Raw genomic sequence first — 18,533 nt, 5'->3', positions numbered from 1 at the left:
GTGTCCAGATGAGAAAGGGGAGCTGCTGAACCCCACAGGAACCGTGCGTAGCAACCCCAACACCGAGAGTGCCGCCGCCCTGATCATCTGCCTCCCTGAGGTGGCCGCCTACCCTGTGTACTACCCTGCCCTGGACAAGGTCAGTGAGAGCCCCTCACCACCCTGGCCCAGGGGCCACCCTGCTCACAGGCTATGGGGCTAAAGGAGAATTTTCCTGACCCCAACTCTGGGGTTCCCCAGAGCATGGTCACTGCACCCTATGAGTTGCCCAGAGTCGGGGCTGGGTCACCACACACACTGGGGGCTTCCTCAACTCTCTGGAATCCTCTCGTGTCTTAGAGCAGTGGTTCTCAACCAGGGGCCGCTTTGCCCCCAGGGGACCTCAGGCAACGTCCAATGACATTTTTGGTTGTCACAACTAGTGGGAGAGATGCTCCTGGCTTCTAATGGGTGGAGGTCAGGGATGCCAAGCACCTACAGTGTGCGGGACTGAGTCACTGGCCTGTAAGGGCAGCAGTGCTGCCACCTGCCTGGGACCCTGCTGGCTGGCGCAGGCCCTGGGGGCGCCGCTGAGAGTAGGCCTACTCGTTTCAGATCCTGGAGCTGGGGCGGCACGGGGAGCACGGCCGCTTCACGGAGGAGGAGGTAAGCGGGGGCGTGGGTGGCAGGCGGGCGAAGAGGGAGCCGGGGGGCGTGGAGGGGACTGCAGCCCTCACAAGCCCTCATACCCGGTGCCCCTCAGCAGCTGCAGCTGCGGGAAATCCTGGAGCGGCGAGGGTCCGGGGAGCTGTACGAGCACGAAAAAGACCTGGTGTGGAAGATGCGGCACGAGGTCCAAGAGCACTTCCCCGAGGCGCTGGCCCGGTTGCTGCTGGTCACCAAGTGGAACAAGCACGAGGATGTGGCCCAGGTGGGCTTCGGGGGAGGGCCCAGGGCAGGGGGCAGCCTGGAGTCAGGCCCAGCCTCCGCGTGCCCCACACCCTGACCACCAGCTCCCCCAGATGCTCTACCTGCTGTGCTCTTGGCCGGAGCTGCCAGTCCTGAGTGCCCTGGAGCTGCTGGACTCCAGCTTCCCCGACCGCCACGTGGGCTCCTTCGCCATCAAGTCCCTGAGGAAACTGACGTGAGTCACTCTGGCTCCGGCTCCTTGGGAGGTTGACTTTGCCCCAACTGCCTGGCAGCAGGCGCCAGGTGGGGACCGAACCTTCGCTGGGGGACCTGCTCGCGAGAAGCCGTCCTCTCGCCCCAGCCCCCTCGCCCCGGCCCCCCTGCCCCGCCCCTCGCCCCTGCCCTCCGCCCTGCCCCGCCCCCTCGTCCTTGCCCCTGCCCCGCCCCTCGCCCCGCCCCCTCGCCTCTCGCCCCACCCCTACTTCGCCCGTCGCCAGCTGCAAACCCCTGTCCCTAACCACAGAGCTCCAGGTCCCAGCTGCCTTTGTTCTCCACAGGGACGATGAGGTTTTCCAGTACCTTCTGCAGCTGGTGCAGGTGCTCAAGTACGAATCCTACCTCGACTGCGAGCTGACCAAATTCCTGCTGGACCGGGCCTTGGCTAACCGCAAGATTGGCCATTTCCTCTTCTGGCACCTCCGGTACCTGGACTCCCCTGGCCCCTGCATCTCCCTGGAAGGCCAAGGGGAGGAGAGGCGTCTTGCATGCTGGTCCCATGTTTCCCGCTGGCCTGGGTGTCCTGACGGGGCTAGGAGAGGCTGTGTGGCCCTGCCGCGCCAGGCTCAGTCCCTTCTTCCTCCCTCCAGCTCCGAGATGCACGTGCCGTCGGTGGCCCTGCGCTTCGGCCTCATCATGGAGGCCTACTGCAGGGGCAGTACCCACCACATGAAGGTGCTGATGAAGCAGGTGAGGCTCGGGGCCCGGGGCCTCCACCCTGGGCTGGGCTCCACTCCTGGGCAGGGCTAGCCTGAGGCTGGGAGCCAGCCCATCCTGGCCTTCCCACACTGCCCTCCCATTCTCCTGGCCAGGGGGAAGCTCTCAGCAAGCTGAAGGCCCTGAACGACTTTGTCAAAGTGAGCTCCCAGAAGAACCCCAAGCCCCAGACCAAGGAGATGATGCACCTGTGCATGCGCCAGGAGACCTACCTGGAGGCTCTCTCCCACCTGCAGTCCCCGCTCGACCCCAGCACCCTGCTGGCTGAAGTCTGGTGAGCCCCAGCTCGGGCCTCCTCGCACCCCCCAAAAGCCTTCGGAGGGGCCCCTGCTGACCGCCCTGTGCCCGGCAGTGTGGAGCAGTGTACCTTCATGGACTCCAAAATGAAGCCGCTGTGGGTCATGTACAACAACGAGGAGGCGGGCAGCGACGGCAGCGTGGGCATCATCTTTAAGAACGGGGATGGTGAGCGGGCTGGGCCCCGGGAGGGACCTGCTGAGGTCTTGGCCTCCCCACACCGAGCCACAGTGCCCTCAGGGGACCCTGGGGAGTGACATCTGGAGGGCGAGCCCAGCGATGGCTGGGAGCGGAGAACCCACTGGAAACTCGTGCTTTTCCTTCCGGGGGCTGGCGGCACAGACCTCCGTCAGGACATGCTCACTCTGCAGATGATCCAGCTCATGGACGTTCTATGGAAGCAGGAGGGGTTGGACCTGAGGTGAGGGGCCCTCCTGTCATCCATTTGTGCCTGCGCCAGGCCTAGGACCCTGTCCCCTTGGAAGGGTCCCCTGCCAAAGCTGATAGTACCACCCCAGGAAAAATGGCTGTTCTAGGAAGAGCGGGGACCAGTTTACAAAAGTAGGGCCAAGGCAGGTGATAGGGCCACATGATGAGGGTGGAGAAGGCCAGCCTGGGCGCTTAGCATCTGTCTCACCATGGCTTCCTTTGCCCCAAGCATCTCTGGCTTCCTGCCCCATCTTCTTCTAAACCGTGTGGATTTGCAAACAAGCTCAGCTGAGGTGCTGACCTTTTTTCTCTGCACCTGGGGTGCTGGTGCCGACCTCTGCAAGGAGCCTTCCCCAGGGGTCCCAGGAGGCAAGCACTCCTTCCCAGCTGCTGGTGGTTCTCCTCCTTTTCACAAACTTGAGTAGCATCTCCTGTGCCTATTTTGGGTGTCTTGAGCTCCTCAGGGGTCGAGCAGCTCCAGGGACAGCCCTTGACCACTGCCTGCCCCTCCTCCCACCTGGCTAGGATGACCCCCTATGGCTGCCTCTCCACTGGGGACCGCACAGGCCTCATTGAGGTGGTGCTTCACTCCGACACCATTGCCAACATCCAGCTGAACAAGAGCAACATGGCAGCTACGGCCGCTTTCAACAAGGATGCCCTGCTCAACTGGCTCAAGTCTAAGAACCCTGGGTAGGTTTCAGGCCTTGGGGACAGATGCCCTTTTCCTTTCCAAGAAATGTGGTTTGGGAGTCAAAGGTGAGGGGAAGGGTCTGTGACAGTCTCCATGGCTTCTTGGCTCAGCTGGGGACCAGCCATGTCTGTGTTGGGGTGCAGGTGGGTCTCCGTTCCCCCATCTAGCAGCCACCTATTGCCGTGTAACAACCACCCTTAACTTAGGGACGTAAAACAACCACTATTTAGTATTGGCTCAGAAATGTTCAGCTTGAGCTGGCTCGGCTGGTGGTCCATCACTCATGCAATTGCTGTCATCTGGTAGCATGGCTGGGCCTGGAGGGTGGTGTGTCCAGGGCCTTGGCGCCGGCTATCAGCCACGCCTCGCTCCGTGTGGCCACTGTTTGAAGCCTCAGCTCTGGAGCTGCGAGGTGTCTAAGGCATGGTTCCCAATGGCCCCCTACCCCCACCCAGGGAGGCCTTGGATCGAGCCATCGAGGAGTTCACCCTTTCCTGCGCTGGCTACTGTGTGGCCACATACGTGCTGGGCATCGGTGATCGGCACAGCGACAACATCATGATCCGAGAGAACGGGCAGGTAGGTAGGGGCAGCGTGGGGCTGCCGCGTGGGCAATGCCTGCCTTCCGGCCCCTGCCCTCGGCCTTTGTGCTCTGCACTCGGCTCAAGGCAGAGCCCCCTCCAAGCCCCTTTGGGCCCCTCGCCCTCCTTTCTGGTTCCTTTTCAGTCTTTGCCCTTCCCTTCCCTTAGCTGTTCCACATTGATTTTGGCCACTTTCTGGGGAATTTCAAGACCAAGTTTGGAATCAACCGGGAGCGAGTCCCATTCATCCTCACCTATGACTTTGTCCATGTGATTCAGCAGGGGAAGACTAATAACAGTGAGAAATTTGAAAGGTGAGGGTGCCTCAGACCGCCTAAGTACCCCTCGTGCCTGGGAGCCCCAGGCAGGGTGCAAGGAGGGGACTCAGCTCTTAGCCCACCCCTGGAGGGTCCCTGGGTCCTGCAGGAGGAGGCAGGCTGGGGGTGCGGGGTCAGCAAGAGGAAGTGGGGCTTTGCTTACAAGACAGTTTCCTGGCTCCGGGTGGGAGTGGTTGGGAGGACCCAGCGCCTGCCTCCCCTGCAGGTTCCGCGGCTACTGTGAAAGAGCCTACACCATCCTGCGCCGCCATGGGCTGCTGTTCCTCCACCTCTTTGCCCTGATGCGGGCAGCAGGCCTGCCTGAGCTCAGCTGCTCCAAGGACATCCAGTATCTCAAGGTAAAGGCCAGGGCGGGGTCCCAGCAGCCAGGGGACCGTGGAGCCCCCGACTTCCCAAGGCCTGTCTCCTGGTAGTATGACCTGGGCTGGGGTGGGGGTGGGGCACTCCTGACTCGCGTGTTCCTTACGCCAGCCGAGGGTCTGGTGGAAGCGGCCAGAGGTAGCACCAGTTCTGTTAAAAGTGGGATCGTATTTTGAGGGTACATCAGGGGGCCTGTCTTAGTTTGGGATCAGAATAATGAGCTCTTCCCAAGGGAGATGTTGGTGGCTGTCTCCTCACTTGCACACAATTCTTCTAGGAGGGAACTTAACATTCCCAGAGAGACGTACAGGGAGGCAGGTGGGGTTACCATACGGGGCAGGGACCAGGCCCCCCTCACTGCTCCTGTGATTCTGCCTCAGGACTCTCTGGCGTTGGGGAAAACGGAGGAGGAGGCGCTAAAGCACTTCCGAGTGAAGTTTAATGAAGCCCTCCGGGAGAGCTGGAAAACCAAAGTGAACTGGCTGGCCCACAACGTGTCCAAAGATAACAGGCAGTAGCAGCTCGTCCCAGCAGACACTGACCCCACCGAGGCAAACCATCAGTCTTGGCCATCCTCGGGGCCTAAAAGCCTGAATGGTGCCCAATGGGGAAGAACCTACTCAACTGCCTTTTGTTTACACTGGTTATTTATTTATGACTTGAAATGTTTAAGGAACTCAACAGCCATAAACGGAAATGCGTCCTTTGTGCAGCGGCGGGGCGCTGTCCTCAGCCTCCCCAGCCGGAGCCCTGGGCTTTGATCAGGAGACACTGAGTTGGGCACCTGAAGGCAGCCTCATGTGGGGGATTGTAACCCCAAGTCTTCCAGCCTGTGGATCTGGGCAGCAGAAACTTCTTCCCACCGGGGAGCCTGCCTTCATCCCAGGCTCCCACCGGACTGCACAGGTCCTGGTGCCTGGCAGGCAGTTACCTCGTGCCTGCTGTCCAGACAGGCGCCCACACCTCTGTTCAGCCCTCCACCTTCATGGTCTCTGTTGACTGAGTTCTGGGCAGCTCCCAGAGGAAGCCTGGTACCCTCTATATTCAGGGATGCTTGCTGTCCACTTTTAAAGTGACTCTTGGGTACGGGAATTCTCTCATCTCTCTGCTGTAAAGCGATTTCGTTTGCGGGTAAGAGAAAAAGAGCCAAACTATTTACTGAACCTCCATGGCTCAGGGGAATGGCCTCAGTTCCCATAAAGTATAATATATGCTGGTCCTCAAGACATATTAAAAAGATTTGAGCTTCATTTAGCTCATTGTGGTCTTGGATCAAGGTGAAAGCAGGTCAGAGAACTTTGTGCAATTATCTGTAAGCTGCCTATTCAGCAGGTTTTAAAGAAGGACCGAAAATGCTCACCTTTGAGAACCTGCTGTGAGCAGTCAGGTACCAGAGGTGCGAGTCGGGGGTGTGGTGGGAACTCTCTCTGACAGTACTTAGTTTGACAAGATTCAAGCTTAGCCTTAGGCAGATCTGGGGAGCTCTAGAAATGCAGGTTCCTGGGCCTCTCCTAGCCTTCTGACACCAGCTCTGGAGACGGGGCCAGGAACCTGGGACTTTAGAAGCCCACAGGCATCCTGGTGTGTTAGCAGCCAACTTGGGACCCCCCAGGCTACACTGCTACCTGCCAAAGGCCTTCAGGGCTCAGCAGAGCCAGCGGTGGTGCCCTCTCAAAGCCCTGTGTTGGTGAACAGCAGCCGTAAGCAGTCAGCATCACTCACGGGGCACCCCGACACACTCGCTCCCAAGCGCTGAAGTCCTTAGACCCACCTTGCCCGTTTGGAAATAGGAAAGGCCGAGTGTGTGCCCACCTGTTATTTATTTAAGCTAGTCTGTGCTCCCTGGCGTGTGGCACGCTTTGCACACATACACAGCAAATTCTGAGTTGAGTGCACAGCCTGTGTGGTGAGAAGAAGATTATTATTATTTCTTTCTTAAATCATTTAATGTTTCTGAATGGGGCAGGTGAGTTCAACATAACTGATGTAGGCTGAAGACCAGCACCCTGTGAAACCTTGAAATGAGGGGTGAAAGTAGATTAAAATGAAATAAAAGCCTTTTTATGTTATGTTCTTGGCTCCTAAAAGCAACTGGGATTAAAAACAAGACAAAAACTCCCAGTGGAGTTAGAACCAGAACTTTATTGTAGTGGAGACACTTTCTGACCTGTCATCAATATACACAATGGAAAGGTGGGACCACGGCGGCTACAGACAGTGCGAGGACGTCTGGTCTGCGCATTAGCTAACACATCTACCCGCAGCTACGGCGACAATACACGGGGGGGGGATGACCACACACAACACAGAGACAGCGGGCAGTGTCCTCGAAACTAGCAGTTATGATCACAGAACAGTATTCAAAATTATTTCCCCCCCGTTTTAGAAATCTAAAATTTTACATGTAAATTAAAAACAAAGTGCTTTAGGGGTTTTAGCTCATGACTCCTCTCCACCAAGCACAGCCAGCCGCAGGTGCCTACCTCACCCCCAGGGAGTGGCTTTTACCCCGGGGATGGGGGGGGGCACAGGAGAGCTCAGGTGTTTGGGGGAAATCTAGCTCTTTGCCTTGGGCCCCTGGGTGTCCCTTCAGGGAATCTGTTCCCAGACCTGAGTATGGGGTCACTCAGGTGTTCTGCCTCCAAATGGTTTGCACCACTGTCCGTATCATCTATATGTCCTTTCACCAGCAAGGAAATGTACATCTAAGTGTGGCCCCCCAAGACTGCGGACAAGGAGCTGTGTGCCCAAGAGGCCAGGGACCCCAGCCCCCCACCCCTCGACCACAGGAGAAACGAGCAGAGTCCCAAAGACAAGACCTGGCTGTGGCCAGCCTCCTGAGAGGGTCCCGGATACAGTCCCCTCCCACGAAGCAGCGCATAAACCCTGCCCTTCGACTGCTGGGGCCACACGCCAGAGGACGCCGGAGGCTGAGCGTCCAGGCTGAGTGGCGGTGTGCGAGTGGGGCAGGCCCCTTTCTCCTTGTCAGGGAGGGGACAGGAGGGGACAGGGCAACAGGAGCCCGCCGGGCCCCCCTGCGCTCAGTGTTTCGCATTTCACTTTGCATTCCAGTCCTGCATTACGCTAGTACAAAGGACACAAGGAATCCCAATTTATTTACAAAATATTAAAAAGTCAGTTCATCTACATATTAAGCCCCATTCTGCATTTTATACATGCACTAGTTCGGAAAAAATAAAAACTTAAAAAAAAAAGAAAGAAAGCAAGAAAGAAAGGGATTACCAGGTAGGAACGAGCAACTTGAACCTTTTGTCGACGAGTCCAGTCACTGCGGCTTTTCTGGAGGCGCGAGGGGGCCACGCAGAGCAAGGTGACGAGAGAGCAAGAGTCCGCTCCTCACATAACTTAAGAGATCCAGGCGGGGAGGGCGGGAACCTAGGGCCCTACACCAAGCAGACGGTGGGCAGGGGGCGGGTCTGCAGACCTACTGGCCAGAATGACTTTGTACATCGAGGACCCTTGGGGCTGGGGCAACGGGCGGGCGACAGCAGAGTCTTCTGAAGCAGAACGGGAGGAGGGAGCGCCGCGGCTCAGTAGCTGAGGGTGGAGTCGTCCCACTCCAGCTGCTGCTGCTGCCTGTTCGCGGTCTGCGGGTCCCCGTGCTCCCCACCCTCCTCCTCGCTGCTCTCCGACTCGGCACTGGTGATGTCGTCCTCCTCTCCGTCCTCACTCTCTTCCTCCTCCTCTTCTTCCTCCTCCTCGCTGCTGTGTTGGTCCTCATACGTCTGACAAAGGGATGGCCACGTGAGTCCAGCCCCTGCCCCAGCTCTCCACCCCATCACCTAATGCTGGCTCACTTCCCGAGGGCCCCCCAGGAAGGGACGCCCCGTGTCACACTCCACAGCAAGGGGGTTGGACGGCGTTGGAAGTGGCCTCATCAAAGACTAAAGGGAAAACAAAGCTCTGTCACCACCCATAGGGTCAGTGGCACGACCTCATATCTAGGTCTCGCTGGGTCTCTGTTTACTCCCCTGAAACACGGGGACACCTGCACCTCCCGGAGGCGTCACACGATCACACAACACAAAGCCTGTGAAGGGTAAGGGGCAGGTGCTGTGGCCGCGTCGCCCCTCTGAGGCGAGCCTAGTTTTGCCCCGGCCTGCGCAGTTCTCGGGTGTGGGGGTCGCCGTCTGCGCCTACCTCCATGGGGTTCACAGTGATGGTCAGGGCCGAGTCGTCCCAATCCATCTCATTCTCCTTGCCGGTGTCCTGGTCCCGCACGGCCCGCTGATGGGCAGCCCGGATCCGGAACACCCCCAGGATAATCATGAAAACCAAGAAGCTGACACACACCACAATCACCACGGTGGCCGTGCTGGGGACAACTGCAACGAGATTGAGACACACGGGGTGGTGACAACAGACTCTAAGCCAGAGGGCCATCGTGCCCCCGACACACGTTGAAAGCGGCATCTAAGCCCTGGAGGACAGGAGGAAACCAGAAAAGCTCAGCTCAGGCTTCAGATCTGGGTCCGGCCACTTACTGCCCTGCGGCTATGGGTGCCTCTGCCGCCGGTGCTTTAATTTCCTTGTGTGATGCTGACTGGCAGAGCCCAACTGGCTGCTGGCTGCTCTGAGCAGGGGCCACTCTCTCGGCAGGAAGGGGTGAGGGGCGTCCACCCATCCCTCCTTGAGGCCGGGGCTTCGCCCCACAGTCCTACCTGCGAACGGGTGAGGGTTGGCCAGGTTGTGACCCGAGAGATCAACGAAGGCGCGATGCTCGGGGTGAACGAACTGGGGCTGGGCGGCCATGTGGCTGGCGTGTTCCATGGGGTTGGCTGTGTGGATCACATTCACCTGCAGCAGAGACAGAAAGGCAGCCTGAGTGTGCCTGAGACAGACGCGCGGTGCAGGGCCAGACGTGACCAGCGCCACCCAAGGCGCTCCCTGGACCGGAGCTGCTGAGCCGATGAGAAAAGGGCAGGGAAAAACCAATGGTAATAAGCACTTGAAGACTGCTGTAACGGTCTGACATGGTCACACGTGCAAGAAACATTGCTGCTCTAATAATTCATTTTTATTGTATTTCATAAAAGGACCCACCCACCAGAGACTGGGAAAAACCCAAATAACACCACTGGTCCTTCACCACAGTTCGTCTGAGAAGCACCGATATAGACCATTTATTTCCCCTCTTTTCCCCAAAACCACCGCCATATGAAAGAGAGCACAATTCTAACCAATTATTTCCTTTCAAATTGTTACCCTTCGGCTCAAACAAAACACTCATTGGTTTTTTCACTCTCTGAGTTTAACCTCCTGTTGCCAGAAGGTCACAGTGGGGACGAGGTTGATTGCTGAGAGTAACTGGGTCCATTTGTCCAGGCCACAGATGCCCTGAGTGATAAAGGAGCTGCTGTGGAGCCCCTTGTAGATCTCAGAGAAGGCTGGGTGCCCTCTGGCCACCATGGCCTGGGCCACCACTGGCAGGCGGGCCGGACGGCAGGCCTGCCCGGAGTGGGGCCTGCGCCAGCGTCCCTCCCCTGGGCCAAGGATTTGTTCACAGCAGGGCTGGCCGTCCACACCTACCAAGAACCACAGAGTCCCTGGGTGCCGCTCCTTCCGAAGCAGTGTCCAACCTCAGCACACGTCCCTGTCCCCACCCCAAGGCAGTAACTGCCACTTGCTCTTGACCACCTCCCTCCAAAGGCCCCTCAGGTTCTCGGATGGAGGCAGCCTGTGAAAGGGGAGCCCCACACTGAACCCCAGCTCGCCCCACGTATCACCTGCCTCCCCAAACCTGCGCAGATCTAACCTGCAGCAGCCACCAGGCTGGAAAGGGCTCCACCCTGGGACAAAGCCAACTAGGTGCCACCACAAATGCTCTAAAAATCAGTGTTTGCAAATCTGAGGGCCACGCAGGGGGCTCTCCTCCATGGAAGCCCTGCACTCACCTCCACCTGAAATTCGTTGCTGACATAGCGTCCATTCAGTTCAGAGCAGATGAGCTTGAACTTCCGGTCAAGCAAGGACCTGGAGTGCCAGTTTCGATAGCGCAGGAGGTGCAAAACCTCCTCATAGCTGGCCATGGTGTCCACGCCTGTGGGGGAGAAGGTGACAGGATTGCAGGTGGCTGAAGCTGGGCACATGGGCAGGGCCCGGGTCACAGGCAGACAGGCACCTGGGTCGGCTGAGCCAGCCCATTACACATGTGGCTTTCTAACTGCAGAAGCAAATGCAGTGTGCGAGGACATCTGCCCTCTTGAAGGGACGTGTCACCGTGCGCCTGACTTCTACCCCCTTGGAAGGACACGACGTCAGGCACTGCCTGCACATCTGTGTCCTGCGTCCTGCCTGGGGGAACGTGCGTAGCCACCATGACGTCACCCCGGTGAGCACGCCCCGTTCCCACCTCCTCCAGGACGCTAAGTGCTGAGATGGCAGGGGGCGGGGCTGGCGCACTCCAGCCGCTCACCTGTGAAGATCACGCCCAGGTCGGAGCTGCTCACTTCAATGCCCCTGTGCTGCAGGCGGGCCAGGTCCACCTCCAAACCCTCCTGCTCCGGGTTCAGCTCGTCTCCCTCCACCGTGACCTCGCAGGTATCCAGGTCGTGCACGATCTCCTCAGACACCAGGGACTCTTGAACTGCAAGAATGGCCCAACCAGAAATAGCAGAGGCTGTGGGGCCCACGGAGGCTGCTCACACCTGATGGCCTGCCGGCTCATGCTCAAACTCAGAGTCCTTTTAAGGACCCGTGGCAGAAGTACAAGAGAGTCCCTTTCAAGACAGGGGGGTACTTTAGGTACCTAGGAGGACTGGCCCCTGGGAAGGCGCAAGCATGGGGGACCCTATCCTCCTGGGAGCTGACCAGCCAGCAGGGGCACAGCTCCAGGCTCAGGACAGTGACAGCGTCCCCTGCAACAGTGTCAGTCCTCACAAGCTCCTCCGCGTCCAGTTTGGATTCTGACGTCAAGCCAGAAAAATGAAAGGACCCTCCAGGTGCGTCCCCGAAGAGCAGAACGAGCTCTGTCGCTGGGTCAGATTCCAGAAGCAGACCCAAGAACAGCATCAAAATGCCCAAACCTCCCAACGTCCCAGAGAAAAGGGCCCAGCAAGTCAGCAGTGGGGGCTCAGCCACCCAGTGTCAAGCCGAGGGCGACCGTCCCCGGCAGAGGCGCTGTTTGTTACCTGTGGGGTCCTCGTCCCTTTCCCCGTCGGGCTCCACTTCTCTCGTGATGGTGCTGATGATCCGAAGCTCCGGGAAAAGGAAAACCCCCTCCGAGCTTTCAAATTCCGAAGCCGCACGAGCAAAATGGTGGACGCCACTGAGGCTGATCTTGGGCTCCTCGGGCTGCAGAACCATCACGTAGCCGTCTACCGGGGGCACTGAGATGCAGGCGGCCTCGTTCAAACACCTGCCAGCAGGGAAGGGAGGGAAGGGAAGGTCAGGGCTTTGGGGGGCACGCGGAGGCGGTACCCACGGGCTGCCACAAATGCAGACGACAGCGGCCACTCCCGGATTGTGCTTCCAAACATTATCAATAAGCATCACTCGAACTTTCTGGTAACGAGTGACGGCTAACGTTTCCTTACAGAAGGGAGGCTAGGTTGTCTTAAAAACCCAAGGACAACACATTTTCTTCTCAAGGGTCAGTGAGCAAAGACAGGTTTACGGTTAGGTCAGCCCGTACTTGACCGTGCTGCTGAGTTTGAGCCTCCGGATCCCAGGCGTGGGGAACTGCCGGGAGTTCAGGTAGGCGACGTGCTGCAGGGCCTTCTCCAGCACCCCCACATCCTCTCCCTCCAAGGTCAACATCGACTGGCTGGGGTTGGCTTCGATCTGAAATTGTGCCAAACAGAGAGAGGAGAAGCATAAGGTTCTGATTGCAAGAAGCTAGTCGGGACCGCTTTGGCCAAGAGGGTTAGCCGAGGATCGATTTGCGCTGGTGACCTGGAGAAGAAAAGCTCATGTAACCCTGACCGAGACCCTCCTCTATGATGGTAACTATCTAAGGTGCAAACTATCTAAGGTGCAAACATACATTTGCTCTTTGTCCCTGGTTTCTGGCACAGAGCTCCTAAAATCCCAGGAATGTCCTTAGTGACAGGAGTCTTTCATAATCTGTAAGCCCCTTCCAACCACCCTGGAGTTTATGTTAATGAAGTGACCCTTGGCAATTTCAGGATGGGGATTGGTTGCCAGAGAAACCAACCATGTGATGAGCAGGTTGGGAATTTCACACCACCCCCTGAACTATAGGGACAGGAGAGGGGCTGGAGACTGAGTCAGTCACCACTGGCCAATGACTTAATCACTTGTGCCATGTGCTGGGACCTCCACAAACACCCTGCACAACAGGGTCTGGGGGCTTGGTGAACACAGGTGGTTCTGGAAGGGTGCCGCTCCTGGAGCGGGCGTGGAAGCTCCAGTCACCGCCCTCATTACTTGCCCTGTCCATCTCGTGTTTCATTGTTTGAGTTACATCCTTGATCATAAGCTGGTAATAGTAAGTACAGTGTTTTCTGAATAGTTCCAGCAAATGGCTGAACCTAACAAGGGGGAAAGGCGTGGAGACAGAGTGGGGTGCCACTCTGTAGCCAAGTCGAATGAAGTGAAGGTAGCCCCAGGGCCCGATTCTTGCAACTGGAACCTGAAAGGGGGGGGGGGGGGAGCAGTCCTGTGGAACTGAGCCCTCAACCTGTGGGGTCTGATGCTAAATCCCGGTAGTGTCAGAACAGAATTAAATTGTAGAACACCCGGAGAGTTGGGAATTGGTTGGTGTGAAGAAGAAAACCCTCCCGTTTTGTGTCAGAGGTGCTATGAGTAGAACAGGTCAGGGTCAGTCACACATTAATCCTTATGCCAACAGTCTCCACTCCTGTGGTCTGGAAGTCTGGCAATGACGCACGGGGGGAGGGATGCCAGTGTTACCACCTTCACGCCTCTGCCGTTTTCTTCAGGGATTTGCAGGTCCAGCCCCTCTTTGCAGGTATACAGGCAGTCGATCACCTTCTTGTCTGCCAGCTTCCCAGAGCGGATCGTCAGGCCAGCCAGATCCCCGCGGAAAAACTGGGTCATGTGCAGGTCTCCACCTTTGGAACACGGGGGAAAAGGCAGGCAGTTACGCGTGCAGCCCAGAGCCTCCGGCTTCATTTCTCAAGGTGGTGTTACCGGTGGTGGCAGCTCGATGGATGGACATGCGGGTTAGTTCAGACCCAATCCTGTTAGCCTTGCCATCTACATGGAAGCGCAATGAAGAAATTAAGTCGTTTATGATCATGCATGTGGCCTGGGGAAAAGAGGAGTTGGGGGTCTCTCACCCGAAGCCAGGAAGCCAAGAGGTCCCTTGAGTCCCTACACCTCTGGTCACTCGCTGGTAAGGGGGGCCTAGCCCACACCTGTCGCCATGGTGCACAAGTGACATTTCCTACTAGCGCTAGCCTCTTCAACCACTGTCTTGTCAACCAGCTGGTTCATGCTCTGGGATGCTTTTTCTAACTGAGCTTTTTCTAACTCGGGGACACACACACACTTGGGGGTGACCCTACACAGAGAAAGATAAGGGGGAGGTTTAAATCCCACCCTGCATCTAGGAACCTCATATCCAGCCTTGTCAGATGGCTACTTTGGTTGCGGCCCATCATGCTTCTCTCCGACTCCTGAGGAAAACTCGGAAGTGAAGACGTCACAGGGAAAACAAAACCCCAGAAAAGGGTCCTTGACAGACGGAACGAAGAGCCCAGTGCAGCTGAAACTAAACCTCGTTCTTACACTGAACAAGGGAGATGAGACCAGTTGTCAGTTCTCTCTCATTCCTGATAAGGGCACTAGACACTGCACATCACTGCTGGGACCGAGATTTCTAAGAAGCATGTAGTTAAAATTTAGTATCGGGACAGGATATCTAGAAACGGATCTTTGTCTGTCTCGTGGTTAAGCCACATGAGAAACAGGAGGTGCCCCCCCAAACCTGGCCTGAGATTTCAGCAGGGAGTCTTGTGCAGTGGGCTCAGGGTAAAAGCTGATGGGAAAAATAAAATCCCATCAGGGCATTGCTTTCATGAGTCATTTGCCTTCACTTCAACTGGGATCAGAATGGGCACAAAAGGGAACTCCCATGAAGCAATGGGGTGGGGTGGGGGGGTGCACAATGCAAACCAGCATCTCAAATGGTATCTGGGACCAAAATGCAATTCAGGCACTTCATGCAAAATGTGGAATGAATGAATGTTTCGTGTTTAAATGAAACATAATCGTGAACCGTAGGGAGGAAAATCCAGCAACCTGCAGAGGCCACAGGCACAGGCTCAGTTTCATTGTCATTTTCAACTCCTGAATACTCTGTAGAAAAGCAAGACAAAGACAACAGAAAAGGACCGCAAGGTTAGGCTCTTCAAACTGGACCTTGAAAGTCAGTTTTGAAAAGCTAGCAAATACAAAACACAGAGAAAAAACCCTCCTCCTCGTGTTCCCCTTGGGGGCACACCCCGCCTGGAAGCAAGCCGGTCCTTGATCACCTTTTCCCAGAAGCAGTATTTACCACCCACACTCTCCTTCGTATTCTTCTTTCATTCCACCTTCCCTCATCGTCCTTGCCAAAGTGTAGGTCAGATTCGAAATAAGACGAATGAAAGCACGTAACTGAATTCACTCATCTCCTCAACCCGTGCTGCTTGGTGGGGGGACATCACGAGGCGTTACACCGACTGCAGAGAAGTACCACACTCAGGTAACACCAAGCGCCGGACCCACAGCACTTTCCTTCCTAACAGGGCAGACGTTTGTGCAGACAAAATGGGATAGCACGTGGCAGCGTCCAAAGGCTTGTGTGTGGTGAACTCGTAAAAGTATGTCTTTTTGGAAAGCTCAAAACAAGTTCACGTTGGTCCAGACTTGAACCTCCAAGTGACGGAGAAAAGAAGGCATTTCCAACCACTTTTTCTGAACAGGAAGGGAGAGTCAGAGGTTAAGGAACTCACCCAAAGAAACAGATAATCACCAGGGGTGGGGCTCTGACCATCCACGTGCCTGGAGGTCTCCATCCAGTGTTCTGAGTACAATGGCAGGCTGGAGAGGACGCCCAGGCACTGAGCGTAGAATTTCCATGTTCCAGGTCATGTTGTGGGAGCACTGCTTCTGTTCTCACAGCCCCCAGCACAGGCTCTACACCTTTTGCGTTGCAGCATGGGGACACACTGGGGGCAAGGCCAGGTGGGGGCAGGTGAGCCCTGGAGCACACACGGACCCTATAGCCCCTCTGTAACACACAGTCAACCCAAGCTCTCCACAGTGAATTTGTAAGGAAAGTGGTTTCAGATCCACGGAAAGGAAGAACGGAGCTCTTCCTCCCCGTTAACTGCATTTTTAAAAGTTGGTGTTTGGTTTGGGAATTTTGGCAGATTTTTCTGGCTGAGGATCCTGAAAGGGCTGAGGGAGAAAGAGGTGAAACAAGGTGAGGAGTAACTGCCATTCAGTGGCAGAGAACAGAAACCAAGGAAGGCGGGGCAGGACGTGGAGCTTTATTGTAACCCAAACGACAAAGCTCCCAGAATATAAAATAACATTTAGGGCTGCATGTGTATTTTTATTCTTATTTTTAAAATAATTACTCAGAAATTGTTGTTGAATTTGGGAAGCAACTTTGAATTGAAATTTTAAGAGCAGCAGCTAAAAAATTCCTATATTCCTAATAATTTATTCTTCATTCTTTGGTCTCATGTTCCACTTCCTCATGGGTGAACGGTCACTAAAATTAAATCCAGGAATTTGCTGAAGAGGTTCACTCTAAAATACTGTCTTACTCCTTTTCACTTGAAAGGATCTGCAAGAAAATTATGAAATTCAAATTCTCCCACAAAAAGCAAAGCTCTCCTGGGAATTAGGCTCTTTCACAAATTTCTAACCTAATTCACGGTACAATGTTTTTCCAGAGGGATAAAAGGTCTATTTAGCAGGACGTGTAGTGATGGTGACACCTTTAAGTGACACACACAGGTGCAAGGGCTAATGTGGGGCCTATGAAGCTTGAGTGCATACTGAGGGGGGTCCCTGAACTTGGATGGGAAAAATTACATGCTTATTTTCACTAACTTCTGATATCTGGTTTTTCCTTTGGTTATAGAGTCAGCCACAAGCCACAGTATAATAGCAGAAACTGCGACTCTCACCAATAGAAATTGCTGGTATTTCCCTATCATGTCACATCACTGCAGCTATCACAGAATAGTCACAAAGCTGCTTGTTACACTGAAATTATGACAGTTATTGGACCTACTGCTAACGCCTGCTCTTCGTTTGGTAATAATGTAACCCAGGTATTACTAATCGACAAACTTAGTCTGTTAGTACTTGGATAAATGTATTTCAATTTATCTGATTACCTTTGAAATCTATTTATTTTATTTTATAGATTATTAAGTTGGTGCAAAAGTAATTGTGGTTTTTGCCATTGTTTTTAACCTTTTAAACCACAATTAATTTTGCACCAACCCAATAACAAGAAATTATCCTGAGGAGGGATCCATAGGCTTCACTAGACCACCAAAGGGCTCCACGGCACAGAAAAGGTTAAAACCCCTGGTCCCCTGGGCCCTGGAGCTTCTGGGTTCAAATCCTAGTGCCAGGATCAGCCAGCTGGGTAACACGGGCTCGCTATTTCTCTGAGCCTGAGTTTCCCCAGCTACAAAATAGAGCTACAAAGAGCATCTACCCCACAGACTTATTATAAGAGAATTATGTAAAGAAACTGGCACACAGCCTGCCACTGAGAAAGCACAAAGCAGCAGCACTATTGGCCCGGTGGCCGTCATCACAGGCCGTGCCTGGTGTTGCAGCAGAGACTTCCACGAATCCTCTCAGACATAGTACTTCTGAAAGCTGTTCCCACCAGGGTATCAAGAGCTAAACGCTCTGGAAGAGTCCTGGGGGCTGAAGCACATTTACATTTCTGTGACTGACTGTTGCTTCCTTGTTTTCATAAACTTCTCAACAAACAGATTAATTGGTAAAATAGTTCCTCAATTACACTCTCCCTTCATGCAACGCTCTCTCCCAGGTTCCCAGGAAAGGTGTCAGTGCATTTCAGTCCGTTAACACAACTTTAGTGAGTGCCCATCAACACAGCTACCCTAGAGGGTGGCCTCAGCCGTGTCCCCCGAGAGGCTCTGCTTGGGCAAAGGAATGAAAAGGAGAAGGGAAGGAGGGTAAAGTGCTGAGAAGAGCCTGTCTGCACCAGCAGAGCAGAGATATTCTTTAATTCCAGAGACCTGCGGGGAAAGGTGCCAACGACCGTTACCTTGCCAGCAAGCCCCGACCACGAGCTGAGTCTCGATCCTGGATGGATGAAGCGGGTAATCTTCAGTCACGGAGAAGGGCTCGTGAGAAATACCGTCCACATAGAGAGTCGCCCTTGGGATTTCCACGTTGAGGACGTAGTGGTGCCATTCCTCATCGCAGACCTACGAGAGGCCAGGGGAAGGGCCAGAGCGTGACTCGCCATGTGCCCTGTCATCTAAAGACATAGCAATGGCAGCAGAACCACCTGATATGGAGAGCAAGCCACCCATAAGGAACACCTATTTTCCCAGAAGGAAAAGATTTGGATTTAAAATACATAACAACAACATACATTTCACCCAAATACATGTCACCCAAAAGGGCCAGGGCAATGCTGTCGTCTCCAGGACATTTCAGACCAGGGGGCACGGCTCACTTTTCACATAACCGGGCCCCCAAATAGGGAGCTGCCCAACTCTCTTCTGCCAAGAGCGTGACACCAAGAGAGTCTTGTATCGGCAGGACGCACCCACTGAGCTGGCAGAGCCTGCCAACTGGCCATTCCTTTTCCGGATCAAGATGAAAAGGCCCTCCAATCTCAGAACAAGGCACACTGCAGTATATGAGCTTTCTTTTCCAACTCAAAGTCGACGATCTACATAAATCTGAATGTCCAGCTCAGATGGCAGGCCAAATGAAATTGAGTTTCTTTCC

General features: G+C 55.1%; 2 protein-coding genes across 10 annotated transcripts in view; one reads left to right on the top strand and one right to left on the bottom strand.

The window, feature by feature from the left end:
• Positions 1 to 6,649, top strand: part of PIK3CD (phosphatidylinositol-4,5-bisphosphate 3-kinase catalytic subunit delta) — a 46,873-nt gene extending 40,224 nt beyond the window's left edge. For 5 of the 6 annotated variants that reach the window (XM_019746716.2, XM_019746717.2, XM_019746713.2 and 2 more), the window contains 14 exons: positions 9 to 139; positions 595 to 645; positions 743 to 910; positions 1,002 to 1,123; positions 1,446 to 1,589; positions 1,755 to 1,854; positions 1,977 to 2,155; positions 2,234 to 2,346; positions 2,521 to 2,599; positions 3,133 to 3,300; positions 3,757 to 3,880; positions 4,051 to 4,196; positions 4,426 to 4,558; positions 4,961 to 6,649. In XM_019746716.2, the coding sequence (XP_019602275.2) occupies positions 9 to 139; positions 595 to 645; positions 743 to 910; positions 1,002 to 1,123; positions 1,446 to 1,589; positions 1,755 to 1,854; positions 1,977 to 2,155; positions 2,234 to 2,346; positions 2,521 to 2,599; positions 3,133 to 3,300; positions 3,757 to 3,880; positions 4,051 to 4,196; positions 4,426 to 4,558; positions 4,961 to 5,098 (1,796 nt within the window). In that variant the 3' untranslated portion in view covers positions 5,099 to 6,649. The remainder of the gene's footprint in view (positions 1 to 8; positions 140 to 594; positions 646 to 742; positions 911 to 1,001; positions 1,124 to 1,445; positions 1,590 to 1,754; positions 1,855 to 1,976; positions 2,156 to 2,233; positions 2,347 to 2,520; positions 2,600 to 3,132; positions 3,301 to 3,756; positions 3,881 to 4,050; positions 4,197 to 4,425; positions 4,559 to 4,960) is intronic. The other variant, XM_019746715.2, reaches the window with a different exon arrangement.
• Positions 6,650 to 6,702: 53 nt separating this feature from the next.
• Positions 6,703 to 18,533, bottom strand: part of CLSTN1 (calsyntenin 1) — a 60,162-nt gene continuing 48,331 nt past the window's right edge. For 2 of the 4 annotated variants that reach the window (XM_074334086.1, XM_074334087.1), the window contains 10 exons: positions 17,839 to 18,001; positions 14,829 to 14,885; positions 13,479 to 13,636; positions 12,235 to 12,383; positions 11,732 to 11,958; positions 11,017 to 11,187; positions 10,496 to 10,641; positions 9,263 to 9,398; positions 8,742 to 8,926; positions 6,703 to 8,326 (listed from right to left, as the gene is read on the bottom strand). In XM_074334086.1, coding sequence (XP_074190187.1) covers positions 8,132 to 8,326; positions 8,742 to 8,926; positions 9,263 to 9,398; positions 10,496 to 10,641; positions 11,017 to 11,187; positions 11,732 to 11,958; positions 12,235 to 12,383; positions 13,479 to 13,636; positions 14,829 to 14,885; positions 17,839 to 18,001 — 1,587 coding nt within the window. In that variant the 3' untranslated portion in view covers positions 6,703 to 8,131. The remainder of the gene's footprint in view (positions 8,327 to 8,741; positions 8,927 to 9,262; positions 9,399 to 10,495; positions 10,642 to 11,016; positions 11,188 to 11,731; positions 11,959 to 12,234; positions 12,384 to 13,478; positions 13,637 to 14,828; positions 14,886 to 17,838; positions 18,002 to 18,533) is intronic. The other 2 variants (XM_074334088.1, XM_074334089.1) reach the window with 1 other exon arrangement.

Source organism: Rhinolophus sinicus, linkage group LG06 (assembly GCF_036562045.2).
Source record: "Rhinolophus sinicus isolate RSC01 linkage group LG06, ASM3656204v1, whole genome shotgun sequence".
NCBI classification, from domain to species: domain Eukaryota; kingdom Metazoa; phylum Chordata; class Mammalia; order Chiroptera; family Rhinolophidae; genus Rhinolophus; species Rhinolophus sinicus.
The sequence above is the reverse complement of the archived record's forward strand: the minus strand, read 5'-3'. Positions and strand labels throughout refer to the sequence as shown.